Source organism: Centruroides sculpturatus, unplaced genomic scaffold (genome assembly GCF_000671375.1).
Source record: "Centruroides sculpturatus isolate CEXI.00-Female unplaced genomic scaffold, Cexi_2.0 scaffold10, whole genome shotgun sequence".
Lineage (NCBI taxonomy): Eukaryota > Metazoa > Arthropoda > Arachnida > Scorpiones > Buthidae > Centruroides > Centruroides sculpturatus.
In genome coordinates, this window is record NW_019384396.1 from 1,768,691 (window position 1) to 1,784,048 (window position 15,358).

At 26.9% G+C, this 15,358-nt stretch overlaps 1 protein-coding gene across 1 annotated transcript in view; it reads left to right on the forward strand.

The window, feature by feature from the left end:
• Window positions 1-14,236, forward strand: part of LOC111618383 (dnaJ homolog subfamily C member 11-like) — a 46,208-nt gene extending 31,972 nt beyond the window's left edge. Inside the window, exons 9-19 of the mRNA XM_023359896.1 lie at window positions 1,845-1,912; window positions 3,295-3,359; window positions 5,285-5,409; window positions 8,778-8,857; window positions 9,296-9,412; window positions 12,030-12,185; window positions 12,252-12,321; window positions 13,400-13,512; window positions 13,708-13,801; window positions 13,884-14,013; window positions 14,099-14,236. Coding sequence (XP_023215664.1) covers window positions 1,845-1,912; window positions 3,295-3,359; window positions 5,285-5,409; window positions 8,778-8,857; window positions 9,296-9,412; window positions 12,030-12,185; window positions 12,252-12,321; window positions 13,400-13,512; window positions 13,708-13,801; window positions 13,884-14,013; window positions 14,099-14,118 — 1,038 coding nt within the window. The 3' untranslated portion in view covers window positions 14,119-14,236. The remainder of the gene's footprint in view (window positions 1-1,844; window positions 1,913-3,294; window positions 3,360-5,284; window positions 5,410-8,777; window positions 8,858-9,295; window positions 9,413-12,029; window positions 12,186-12,251; window positions 12,322-13,399; window positions 13,513-13,707; window positions 13,802-13,883; window positions 14,014-14,098) is intronic.
• Window positions 14,237-15,358: the final 1,122 nt, after the last annotated feature.

A 15,358-nucleotide genomic window follows, 5' to 3' on the forward strand; every position in this document is an offset into this window, starting at 1 on the left:
CTGCAACTTCGCCCGCAGAGGTTTTGCAAGCAAACCCCATTTATATTCAGTATTTCAACAACCATAGTAATTGTTATATAACACCTACCATTGAGAATGATGAGAATTGCTGAGAATCAAACAAACTATTTTCAATTTGATCAATTTTATGGAACATTTACAATTGTTCTAGAATCGAACTGATTCTGATCGAACTAACAAATTCGAATTTAAAAAGGTTCGGACATTTGGTTAAAAAATCAAAATATATAAAAAATTTATAACAACGTCTGAAATGTTATTAATTTAATATNATATATATATATATATATATAATATTGTTAAGTATTATAATAATATTATATTACACAATGCCATTAATATACTTCACATTAAAGTATTTTGAAATAATGAAAAATTCACCTTTTCATACTTTGTCCATTACCAACCATCCTTTGACTAGTTAAGAACATTCAGTTTACCAGTCAAATATCAACTAGTTTTAAATAAACTCTCTTCTCCTTATCCTCTTCTTCTGTACCTTTACATATTATTCTAAAGTCCTGCAGTCTCTTCAGAAGCAGCATCAATGCCAATAGCAAATGCTTTGACCATTTAACATAACTCAATGCCTTTAATGCAACAATAAAGAAGCCCTGGATATTAGTGAAAAATTTAGTTTTTTAAATTTACATCATCCTTTTTACACTTACATTGAAAAGAGATTTTATGAATAGAATCTGAAATGCATATTTTGCAAATTAAAATAAAGACTTTAGAAATTACCAGGTTGTTTGGCATGAACTTTCCACAGGGAAGTATATCATACTAAAATGATAGGAAAGTAATGAATAACAATAACCATAATTTAGTTGACATTCTTTCCCTGAATATTATGTTTCATATTGTATCTTAATATATATTAAGATTCTAACATTATATGAAATTTCACTGTATCTGGAATGGCTATTTCTTGCACTTTTATAACATATTAGATTTTTTTGAGGATTGAACATTCTTGGAAATTTACATATAAGAAAACAAAACTAATAATAAAGTAGGTCCGAGTTGGGTAATATGGCCCAAAATCAGTTAATCAAGATATATTTTGAAGAGCAATTAAAATATGTTAGGAATGCATTGTAATGTTCACTTTATTGGAAGTAACTTAATCAAGAATGAGCAATTATTTATTGTATTTTTAATCATATTTTTATTTATTAAATTTAAAATATATTTTCTCCACCTCAAATTAGTAGTGACTTGCCCCTGTATGTTATACTTTTCCTTTCACAATAGAGTTGTGCTGGTGATCTAACACTTTTCAGGGGGGGAGTTTTTGAATTGAAATAACATGACTTCCAGTTTTCATCAAAAGTTTATATATAGTTAATTGGGGCCTCCTGCCCCTAAGGTTCCCATATCTGATTGTCAATTTCATCTAACTCTGTTCTTGAGATTAAGGAAAGACAGATGATGGTCAGAACTTACAGGTCTCAATTTTTACAAATTGCACCACAATAATTATTATGTAGCTGTTCCAAACTGGTTTCAACTGTTTTTAAAATATATATTGGTTAACTGATTTTTAGACAATGCTATTTATAATGACTAAAAAACATTAATAGATAGTGCATAATTGGACGAAATTTGGTATTCAAAACAGATAAAAGTGTAAAGTAATTGAAATTTTTTGAATGGATGAATTTAGTAATTTATAAGCTAATTTGATAATATCTAGTAGATAAAAAATTTTCACATTTTTTTCTTAATTAAAAGATTATTTGATAATATTTTTCATATCTTTATATTTTTTATTGTTTATGTGTATTAGCAATAATTAAAAATTGAGTTGTTTATTTCAGTTTGAAGTGGGAGCTGGACAAGGTTTCTTGAGTTCTTTAAAAGTGTTCCACAGAATATCAAATAGATGGTAATCAAAAAATATTTATCATAATAGAAACTAGAGATTGTGTATTGATTGAATAAAATAATTTGCATTTAGTTATATAATATAAGATATATAAGAAAGTTCTGGTGGTATAATTTTAATATGGCTTTTGAAAATGCTCTGAAATGTAAATTTTAATGTTCCATAAGCAATTTGAGATATTAATAAACATAGACTATAATATGGGTATCTTTGATTATTGTTTTTCCGTTAATACATTTTTATTGTCAAATGGTTTATTAATTATAGAGATTTCTTGTAATGCATGTCCTTTTCTTTCTTTTTTCTATATAACATTGCTTCAGGGAAGGTCACTTGTAGGTACCACTTAGAGGATATTATAATTATGTTTTTTTTACATATGGAAGTCTCATGAAAGAGTTTATTTCTCTATTCAAAGGGGATATTTGCAGAAATAAAATTATGATGCAATTGAAAGAAGTTGATCAAGGAACTAACATCAAAAATTTATTTTGAGCATTTTGAGATATTCTGTTGTAACCTTAATTTTTTTTATCATCACAACACACACAATTTACATGAAATAGTATTTATTTGGCACTAGGATTTTCATTCTAGGAGGACAGAGATGGGATGGAACATTGTCTTAGTTGGATAGGTATTATCTGTGAATTTTATCATTTAAAATTTAGTGATTACTTTTCAGTAAGATATATAAGCAGAAAAAAGCTTAGTGAGAATGTATAATTACTTGATAAACAATCAATTTATATTTAAACAAATCCTGCAATAATAGTCAGTATAGGTAGACTTGAATAAATTATTACAGTGTGGATGGATAGGTGTCCATTGAGATTTTAGAATGGATAGTCACTCACCCCACTCTAGCACCATTCATGTTTGGCATACAAATAGTGAGAGTTTGAAGTGTTTTAGCACTCAGATGATAAACTGCTGATTCATCATTCTTTGAGTTAAACAATAACAGTCAGAGGAACCTAAGATATGTAGCTTGGGACCAAGGAATGTATCTAATAACTTAAAATGTGTTTTATGGGATATAGATTTTCTTTTAAATTGTTTTCACTTGGGCACTACTGTCAACTGTATAAATGTATGTATTGTGTTAATTGAAGCCTGTTTGTGTAATTTATTATAAAAATATGGCATTATGAACATTACAATATTGTTTTTTGTAATAAATTGTCTTTATTTGTATGTAGATGTGCAGACACACTACTTTTATGTATAAAAATTATTAATTGAATTTAAATAATTAATTGAATAATTTATGTATTATATTATGCTGTTTAAATAATTTTTACTTATTTAAAAAATCAATAATGATATTAGTAGATAATTTATTAGTAACAACACAATTACTTTAATGTTGTTTTTTTTAGTTTTAGCAATATGCAAGGAATTTTACAATTTACACCAAATGGTATTAGGCCTGGATTAAGCACAAGTAAGTACATAAACTTTATATTTTATGACCAGTTATAAGTTTTCTGTCAAACTTGATTAGTTTTAATTAGTTTCTGTTTTATCAATAATAGTTAATGAAAGCATTTTAAATTGATGGCTGGATGGCCGATCAGACAAGGTGGCAGTCTACCACCTTGTCTGATCCCTGGATTGAAACTGGACGGATCAAGGAAACCCCAGGAATTTTTCGGGGGTGGTCCGTTTGGATGTGTTGGACCCATCTCTCACCACCCGGTCGCTCCATTGTGGGCCTTGCCGAACCCATAATGGGCCAGGCTCACAATGGAGCCACAATGGGCCAGGCCCATAATTAAAAGTGTTTTGCTGGGACAATAAGTATAAACATAGAAAATCTTAAAAAATTTTTAGTGAACAAATTCTAAAAGTGTCCTCCTTTGTAATTCCTTCATACACCACCAAGAAATAACAATTTTACGGAAGAGTTGACCTTTATTTGGCAGATTCTCATCTGCTTTGACATGCAAAATGTTATGAAGGAGAACACTTTTACAGATCATCCACTAAAAATTTTTTAAAAATTTTCTAAGTTTATACTTATTCCCAGAAAAAACTTTTTTAATTTATAATTTTTATAAATGTCTAAGCTGCCGTCAGAGGGAAGATTGTAACATATTTCATGTTAAGGCAGACAAAAAGCTTCCAAATAAAGGTCAACTCTGCCATGAAATTGTTATTTCGTGATGGTGTACAAACGAGAATACTTTTACAGTTTATTTTTGTATAAAGTTACAATCTGGACCTTATATTTAATTTTAAATAAATAGTTGCAAAATTTGACTTGTTAACAATAAAATTTAACATTTATAAAATTTACAGTAGTTCGTTTATAACTAGCAAATTTTTGTCAAAGTTTTAATCAACACTAATGCATTAAATAATATGACAATAATTGTAGAAAAAATTTAGTTTTAACAAAATTAATTATTATTTTAAACAACAGCAGCAAAATAATTTAACAACTTTTATCTGCTAAAAAATGCTTCTTAACTTCTAATTTAGATCTAACTTACAAATTGCAACTCTTCACAAACCAATCACCTACTCATCACGCTTGGTGTTAACTGGAAAGTACACTTTAGCTCTGCTTTTAGCAGCCTTTAAAGTACTGAATGTGACATCATACATCTAAGTTTATTGCATATTCATCTACATTTGCTAACAATTATTTTACAATTCTTTCTTACTGGCAATTATCTCATCTTACATTTGACAAAATATTATTATTTTATGTTGATTAGGTTATCCTGTGACATAATCATTCAATGACCATTTGTAATAAATTAAATTATAGATGCCATTTTTGACTGGGACCTGCTATCAGTTTTTAAAATGAAGATCAATTTTGAATGAAGGGTGCAGGTGTTTTACCCTTTGAACAAAACAAACTCCCCAAAATAAGAAAAAACTTAAAATATAACAATCCAGAAAATAATGTTTTGGTTGAATTTCTTACAATTAATGTTTGTTCTTTTTTTATTGTAACTCTCTATTATAACTTGTATGTTTAATGAAAAAGTTTTGAGCTGATTAGAGAATGTTCAAAAATGTTTAACCAACTTCTTTACATACCAGGTGATCAAATGAAAATAAAAATTTCTGAGAAGAGCCATAAAGAGTTTGGTAATTCATTGTGAATCAAACTTTATAATACCATGAATCAGTGGTGCAATAAGCATGGCAGTTCATGATGATGTTGAACTTTTCATGCTATTTCTTGCACAATCTATTTTCATTTGGTCAGGCTTTATGATTGAAAAGAATATACATTTTAATATGTTATTGAACTTATACACATTTTAAATAATAATAAATTGATGTATGATCAGTTATTCTATTTAGAATTTATTATTTAGAAAATATTAATTTATATTATTCTTGATTTAGTGATAGCCAGACAGCTCGATAAACATACTGTAGGTTATCTTACTTGGAAAACAGGACACAGATCATCCATGACTACAACAGTTGTGTGGGATTCCAATGTTGGGCACTTTGTTGGTGCATTGCAAGTAAGTATATAAACTTTATTAATATTCTTTGTAATGAATACAAATAACCAATATTTATGATGATGATAAGTTAAATAAAACCATACAAATAGTGAAATGAACATGTTTCCAATAATTTGAACTTAAATTGTTTTCAAATTAATGCATATATGTACACCTCAGAAAACAAATGATCAAACATCAACTCAAAATCTTTATTGATTTCTTAAATTACAACTAAAATGCAGTAAAATTTTTATATATAAGTAACAAACAAATTTTTAGAATATAAAATGCTTAAAACCTCACTTCTTGATCACCAAACAATTGATATTTGGTTGTTTTATTTGTAGAGTAGATAAAGACCAATTCAATTGGTTAATATAAATTAACATTGTCAGAGAAACTAGTAATTGAAAATGAATGAATGATAATGAGTAAAATATATGTAATGATAATAAATGTAAATAGATATTATTATTATTAAACAGTTGTATTGTATGCAGTAACATTTGCAAACTGCATACCATACCACAAACATTGTTTTTTGACACTTGACATGCTTTTCAAAACATCTATACATTATTTTGATATAAAATTAAAATGACTTTCTTGTAAACAAACATCATCACTAAAACCCGATACATTATAAAACTACAAGCCAACCAATGTTGTATGTCATTGGTTGGCTATAATACTAATAAATTATGAAACAATTGGTACTAGATTATAGTAGATTATAATTGAATTTAAATTTGGTTCTAAATTATTTAATTGAAAATTATAATTATTAAATTTTTTAAGAGATGGTGCCTAATGCCTTCCTCTAGTACCAAATTGTTTCATAATTTATTAGTATTATAACCATTATCTAGCTTGATGACGTATGGCATTAGTTGGCTTGACTTTCTTGTGTCATTTTGTTAAAAATCAGTTTTTTTGACATAACCAGGCTCGGTTTGTTTTCTGTCTGAACATGAACTAAGAATTCAGTTCAAATGCTAGCAAGTCAATAATAATGTTTCAGGGACATTTATGATGATCACCTACCACTACTGCAGCAATGTTATTGCCACTGCTGTAAAAAAGAACTTTTAAAAATTTGCAAGTGCTTGTGTTCGTGCTAGTTAGCTTGTCAAACTAAATCATAGACCCCTGATTTTTATTACATTTTTTATTTCCTCATCTCATATTATGTAAAATGAGAAAGTTGATCAAAATCAAAGCAATCAAATTTTCAGAACAAACTCAATTTTATAAGCCACATAGAAGCGGCTTAGTTAACATTCCACCTCAAATATAAATTTTTTCTTCTGTAAATATCTGCTGAAAGATATGTTGAGAGATATACATAGAGGTATACTATGTTCCACAAAGTTTGGATATTAAAAACCAAGACACATTCTGCAAGGTATGGCTGTATTTAAATATTCTGTGAAAACATTTTCAGTTAAAAATACTAGTTTACATTAATGGTGTATAGTTTTTCTTGCAAATACTTGAAAGAAAATCATATGCCATTAATGTAAACTACACATTCTTGTAAATACGTTTTTCTAGAAGCAAATTTTTCATTATATCAATATTTTGGCAGGCTAAATAAAATTATGACCAAACAAATGATAAATTTGTCTGATTTAAATATATGTTTAAAAAAGATAATTAAAAAAAATTATTTAAAAGAATATTTCTGTAGTTTGATTAAATAGATGTTAAAATTATTTAAATAAATATTAAATGAAACATAGTATAATAGGAAATTTAAAGTATAAAATGAAATTGATATTTATTATGGACTGTATTTTAAGACATTTAATTAAAATTTTTTTAAAAATTCATTTTTGTACACAAAGTTATATGCATAGAAAGTTAAGTAGCCCTTTTATACACAAGCTACAGTGCCAAATTTTATTTCTTAAACTTTATATTGTTTAATATCTCAGAACAGAGAATAAAGAAATTAAACAAATTAGACGCCAACACACACATTCACGTGAATTTTTCCTTTTTAATTGACATTTCTTTTGGGTTTGGGAGGTCTTTAAACATGTAGATTTGCAAAAAATGTGGAGGGTCAAATTTGGTATGATTCCAATACCTTTCCATTTTATATACATAACAAGTTGGGGAAGTAAAAAGGAGTCTGAGTCTGTGGATTTTTGATGACTCTAACTCCGACTAAAACACCAAAATTCCACGGCTCCAATTCCAACTCCAACTCCACAGCCCTGCATTTGGAAATGAGTTCAAAGGTTAAGTCACTTACCTTGAATTATTGTGAAATTCAAAATGTAAAATACAAGAATGTTTAAAACTTTACCAAAAATGACAATATGATATATTTAATAAAAATCAAATTATTTTTTCTTATTTTCAATGAAACAATGAAAGCATAATTAGAGAAAAGGAAGTTTTTTTTAGCTTTATGCATTGTATTTTTATCTTAATTGAGTATAAAATTCAAAATATAAGGTAAAAAATTAAAAGTTTTGTTTGGATCTTGCATACTGTATTTACTTGAATCTAATGTTTAGCCAATTTTCAAACCTTGAAACCAAAGGTAGTCTGTTACTATACAGCATGTCTGCACCAAGCACTTAGGTACAATACATGTAATCTCTCAAAAACAATTTTGACTAAAATTAGATATGTAAAGGCTAGAGAATGATGATGTAACTTGAACAGAAGATGGTAAAGGAAGCTAAATAATAGACACCAAGTGATGGAGAAGAAGGAAGTTGAAGGGCTGTTGGTGTAATGTCATATGGCAAAGTGTTAAATAAAGTTTTAAAGTTTACATTCACATCTAGTGCATCATTGATTCTGATGCACTAGGTGTGAATTTACTCAAATCTGACAGTGCATGTTAGATTTGAGTAAATATGGTTCATAGACTATTAGAGTAAACATTATTAGATATTAGTAGTGCTAGGGATATGATCTAGCCTTGGCTACTATTACACTGTTTACTGTGCCAATAATATTGCTTATAAAATTGAGTGTATTAGTTGCATTCTATGCAGTTATCTTTTTACTAGCATTAGGTATTACTGTATATAATATAACATTTTATACTCTTCTTGGGAGTTTTTGATTGTTTTAAAATAAAAATGCATATTCTAAAATGTCTTTCTTTTTATTTTTCATCAAAGATAGCATTTCTTGAATGATTGTCATAAAAAGATGGCATTTTCTAACAAGTTAGTGAAACTGCTTTACTAATACATACTTTTTAATTTGCATATTTACATTCATTAATGTATATAAAAGTACCAAAAAAAAAAGAATTATCTAAAACCATAATAAAAAGCTGCAAAATCACATTGGGATTTTTATTTATAAAAAATTTATTGAGTTTTTGAAATTTTTCTCCTGTTTTTGTTGTTTAGTTTGGTATACCTGACACGTTCATCATGGCGAGCTACAGTCGGAAGTTGCATGAGGATGGACAGATTCAGGGTTCACTAAAGTGAGTTCTAGTAGTAGTTCTTTGTTTTCAATTACCAAATAGTTTCTCTGTTACTTATATTACTATTACTCTGTATATATTTTGAGGCATGTGTTGTTATTTTAAAGAATTAATTTTAAAAAAATATGTTTTATGATTTGTGGTGTGCATAGCTATGAGCTACATTCCAACTTGCTTACGTGCAAGCAGTTTTCACTTGACATTGTTAATCCTGATGCTGGATAAGATTTCTTTTGAATTTCAAATACAACAACACCTGAACACTTATTGTTTCAATCAACAAATAGTTAAGATATAATTACATAATCAAATCATAGGATTTTTTAAGTATTACTTTATTTTTATTGTATTTTTTTATTAATGATTTCCTAATTAAATTATTTATTTATCTTTTCTTTAGGAAATATAAAACATTTACAATATTAATTTTAATTCTAGACTGGGCACATTTGGAGTACAAGTTGAGTATGGATGCGAAACTAAGGTATCAAAGCACAGTGTCTTGGGTGCATCTTTAGTGGTTGGCATTCCAGCTGGAGTGACACTTAAAATTAGGTGAGTTTTATAAATGGCTAGATTGGTTCCTTGTCTCTGCAAAACACGCATTTCTATGATTTCCTACTTGTCTCTACTCTTACATCTATTGTTCTCATTCTTGAGAGTGTGAATTCTGAATTTCAAACAAATTCTGTTAAACAGCTGCAAATGATAAGGTATTTATTGAATGTTAATCAAATAATTAATAAATGAATTTTACATTTGTAAATCATGCCAACCTATAGTCATTTACAAATATGCTATATTGGGCCAAATATAGATTTACTCCCAGTTTTGGAATTTTTATTTTGAAAAAATTAGGGCTTGAATGTAAGTCAACCTTTTATTATTAATTTTATTTCCTACAAAAAATTTAGCAATTTGTATTTAAAAAAAATTTTGGAAAGTCGTTGAAACAATACTTCATAACTTTCATCTTCATTAAAACTTTCATTTCCATCATTCCTGTTTTCTATTTCATTGCCACCATGGTCCTCAAGTTTCTTTAAAAAGTACATCATCTGTTTTGTCTAAGTTGTTGGTAACACTTTTCTTAAAATCTTTGTCTTCACCAACTTTCTTTCATAATTCTACTGTTGTTTTATCTTTTACAAAAATTATGTGGGATTTTTGTAACTTTTTACCTATGTGATTAATTATGAAAATTGCATTCAATTATATTTTTCTCTTTTGAAAATTACTTTAGTGAAGATTTTTTGAATTTGCATTTAAAAATGTCTGGGAATCAATTAGCATATATGAATTTTTGACTGCTTTCTTAGTAATTTTTACAAATCACATATATAATTGTGCCACTCACTTGCCAAACTGATTTCACCACTTTTTGTTTTATGGAGTTAAAGTGACAAAGTAATATACATTCTTTTTTAAAATTCCTTTTAAAATATAAATTCAAATAAACATTATAGAATGTATTATTGTAGATGTAGCTTTTATTTAACAACACATAAAATGTATAAGATAGCATAGATATGCTATAATCATTATTATTATTATGATTTTGGTGTGATTAATGGAGTTAATTGATTTGTCAAGTGAAAAACATAGTAATATCAAATTCAGTTTTCACATAGTTTTTTATTATAGAGAAGCTTCATTATTGTCCATTGTTTATAAAAAGTTTTTTGCAAAAATGAATAATAACTTCTCTTATTGTTACAATGGTTGTTGTTGTTATTTTCTTTAAATTGATTATTCAGCAACATGAACAATGTCTTCTTTGTCAGCTGTAATTGAGTGAGGTCCCATCATGTCAGTTTATTCTTAAAACAATTATTTTTAATTTCATCCATCTTGATATAACTGTATAACGTTTTTTTTTCCCTTAAAATAATTGCCACCAAATTAAAACAATTATTCAATATTCCACAAGTATACTTACTTCTGTGATAGTTGGACTGTAACTAATTTCTTTTACTTACTTTATGTGATGAGATAACATTAAATAATTTACTGTTATCTACAAGGCATTGGCTTGTAGATAACACTGCAATTGCAATGATGCAGTGTGCACTGGTAGATTTACATTACAGTATGGAGTTAATCAATTTGGCTTGTGAATGGCTCAATTGTATCTAGTTGATCAGAAATTTGTGTTTAAAGAGTTTATTTTATAGAAAGAAATGTAAAAATTGGACATCTGTATGTGATAAAATGACTGAAAAACTCCTGAGCAAATACAGATGTGAAATTAATGTTTCATTCAATTTCACAATAACTCTAAATACAAAAACAAAGAAACAAAATTTATAATTGTTGAAAATACTTATTTTAAAATGTAAGAGCTATTAAACTATAAAAAAATTTTACATTGTATTTTGTTAATTTACATATCTAGTCCAATTCAACAGTCTCAATACAGACAACACTAGTCAGTAGCACATAGAAACAAAATTCCTGTAGATTGCACTAATAACCAAAGTTTTGCAGAAGTGTAATGTTTACATAAGCATTTTATTCAAAATACTTGGACAAATATTATGTTTCCTCAAAATGGCAGAAATATAGTAGTTTGTTTTTGCAAATCCAATATTTAAAAAAATTGTATCACATAACTAACTACTATATATGATACTGTATCATCAGAAATAATAATTGTAGTTTATAATACATGATAGCACTTTAATTATATTTTAAATTCGTTTTATTTTAATCTGAAGATTAAATATTTGTTTATTATTATGTAAGTGTTATATTAAGACATTTTGGAGCAGTTGGTCACTTCTTCATTTCTAATAATTTTGCATTTTGTGTGTTCATTGTATAGCTCTACTTTCAGTATTTTCCTTTGGTAACATTTTTTAAATCTGATTTTTGGTCTGTCAGACAAGACTAAATTGAACTGTAACTATTGAATTTATATTTGAATGGGTCATCCAACAAATATTCCCAAAAGTTTACATCAAAATGATGAGATCTTTGAGCTTTTCTAACAAATTTTAATGACTATTGAGAACGAATTTTGTCTATTCAAAAAATATAAATAAATAATTTGTTGCAAGCTAAAATAATCCAACATACTCTGTATTATTGTGAATAATATAATTTATTAAAACTTGAATGCCTATAAAAACAATAAAAATTTTTTATAATTTAATTCTTTAATTTTTTTAAGGCTCAATCGTGCTAGTCAGATGTATGTCTTTCCTCTCCAGCTTTCCGAGGAAATATTGCCAAGTGCCATATTTTATGGCACTGTGGTGCCTCTGGTGGCATGGTATGTGGTTAAAGTGGTGGTCATCAAACCTTATGTGAATAGAGAGAAGAAGAGGTTAGTAGTTTAATTATCTTATAATAGGGGAAATGAAATCATTTTAATGGTTTGAAACTTTTTTAGAAAAGCGCAGAAGGCACAGGAAGCAAATGCTGCAAAATTAGCTGAGAAGAGACAGGAAGCCAAAGCTGCTGTGAGTTATTTTTTAGATTTATTGAAAATAACATTATGTTGTTATAGTATTGAGCAGAACAAATGATTTACTTCACAATGTTTGAATATAAACTTATATTCTTTGATAGCTTCTTTTCTGATCTTTTAAAGTAATTAATATCATGATACAAACATTACTTATAACTGTATTATTATTATTATTAAAATATTGTTAATCCAAAAAAGGAAAGCAGTTACTAAACAACTTTTACATTAAGCAGTTAATCCTCAAACTTGAAAATACATACACCTACTATATAAACATATATTATGTGTATTTGTGTAGGAAGGTAAACTATACAAGTTGTTGGAATATACCTATTCTGTCACCTAAAAGATTTGTTAAAATTTAGTTAGAAAACAAGAATAATTTATGGACACTCAAATAATTCATCTAAGTACTCTTTGAGGATTTTTTTGTGAAATAATTTCACAAAAAAGTCCTGAAATGGTACTTAGATTGGTTGGCAAAGTGATAATCAGTTTTCATAATTATATATTAGTTTGTGTTAATATATGTTTGGTAGATTCAACTGAATGAGCATTCCTATATTAAATAACAATAATTAAGGAATTATAATAATCAATAGACATAATAATTGACAGATGAAATTATCTTTAATACAAAATTATCCTAATTAATGACTTATTAATTATTAGGTTGTTAATTACTTTACAATCTTTAATATTTAGTAAAGCCAAATGGGTTTATATGGCTATGATATCATAATTATTGCATTAATAAAAAATACAACAATTTATCTCCTTTTACATATTTCCACAATTTTTCTTTGATTGGTGTCATATTCTCTGATACAAAACAGTAATATAATTGTAAAAAAATCAACAGCCAGTAAAAATTTATTGAAAGTAATAAGTTAAAGTTTTATATCTACTATATGAAACAGTTTGAAGAATTGATGGATGACAACCAATTCAACTATTCAGCATTTTATATTTTGTTAATAACAAGATTATTCTTTTCTTCTGACTGAAATAATTCTATATAATTATTAGAGATGTTTTATGAGTTTTTATATAATTGTTGAATTTTTTAGATCTCTTTAATGCAAGAAACATATAATCGCATTAGAGAACAAGAAGAGACAAAAAGTGGCCTCGTCATTACTAAAGCATTGTATGGAAAATTAATAGGCATTGAAAATAGAAGGTAATTTTTAAATTTAATAAAATTATGAGTATTTCATTGAAATGGCCAAAAGATGTAAAATGCTATATTAGAAGATGGAACTTTATCAATAATTAACAAAGTTCTATCTTCTGAGATAATCTTTAATGTCTTTTGTAATTTCTCTAAATTCAAATATCAAATTATTTTTAACAATTATATTTTATTTTGTTTTAGTTCGGAAGATTTAGATGAACAGGTTGTCGATGTTCTGATTCCATTGCAGTGTTTAGTAAAAGATTCTCGCTTGGTATTAACAGACTCTTCCAAGGTAAAATTTAAAGCAAAGTAAACAATATCACTCAATTGGTATTTGTAAGGTATTATAAATGAATTTATAATATATTTCATAGAGTAATCTGCCAGGTTTTTATGATCCTTGTTTTGGAGAAGACAAATACCTAGTTATTTTTTATAAATTTCGAAATCTGCCACATACTGTTACAATTAATGATTTAGAATCGCTACGGCTTCCTAAAGAATGTGAGTTATTTAATTAAGTAATTACATAATTTTTTTATAATTTCTATTCATAAATTTATACATTAAAAATAAATATATTTTTCAGCCCATCTTCAACAATCCTGATGTGAATAGTTCAATCTTATGTTAATAGCTGTAAAAATTTTTTTATATTAGTGCCACACAGTAACTAGAAAATAAACATTTTATATTTTAAAAATATTAATCACAATTGACTTCAGAAATTTATAATTTATGAATTATAATATTTATCAAGAAATTTATATTGAATATTTGTATAAATATGTTGATGATGATGATGATAAAAAATTAAATAGAAATATTAGACACAAAATAATTAGAAATAGATGTGATTTTGAAAATTTTTTATTGCACCAATAATTCTTTAAACATAGTATTGTCAATTTCTGAGAAATATTTTTCTTATAAATTAAAACATTTTGTTTCATTACATCTATTAAGAATCATAGATATATTTTTGTATATCATAAGCCAACTGTGGTATGTACCATAGTAAAGCTGTTAAAATTTATATTGTTTATAAATGTCTAATATTTATTATTGATTTCAAAATTAAACAAATTTAAATTTATTCTGCCCTGCATGCAAGAGAGCTTCTTTGCAAGCTCATAATGAAGGGTGGCTGGGTAGTGAGGTATGGGCGCTGACATCTCAGTTAATCTAAATTTGTGTGTTTATTTAAAATCATTGATAATGTGGTGTTACTGTACTTTTTGTTGGAAGAATTACTGATCTTAGATGAACTTTCTTTTCATTTCTTTTATGATATAATAAGAGGCTACTACGGCACATTTAATGTAATCACAGATATTACTATCAGAATTAGCACATATAGTTATACTTACTAAAACACTGGTTATATCATTCATCTTCTGATAAATAGGTATTTTTATGCTGCCTCAACAAACAACTGATAATGTATGATCATTATCAGTGCTCTAAACATTATTTTCTTGCAGTATAACTGAAGAAAAAATTGCCAGCAATTGCTTAAATTATTGGCATTTCTTTCTTCAGTTATATGTTGTGAAAGGTATTACTATAAAACCCAGGAGGCAAACAAAATTAATTAATGTGTCCTTTTAATGTCATAGTCAATAAAAGTAGAGTCCATTGGATGTAATAATAATAAATGACATAAGTAAATGACATTAGTTAGTTATTATCAATTCAAGCGAACAGTGATTACATTACATGGTAAGATCAACTTATTGCAAACAAACCATGTATAGTGAAATCAAGCAATACATTGCCACTTTCAACTGTTAAAATACTTAGCAATGGTATGTAATTGTTAATGCTTAAAACTCATCATTTGGATTAT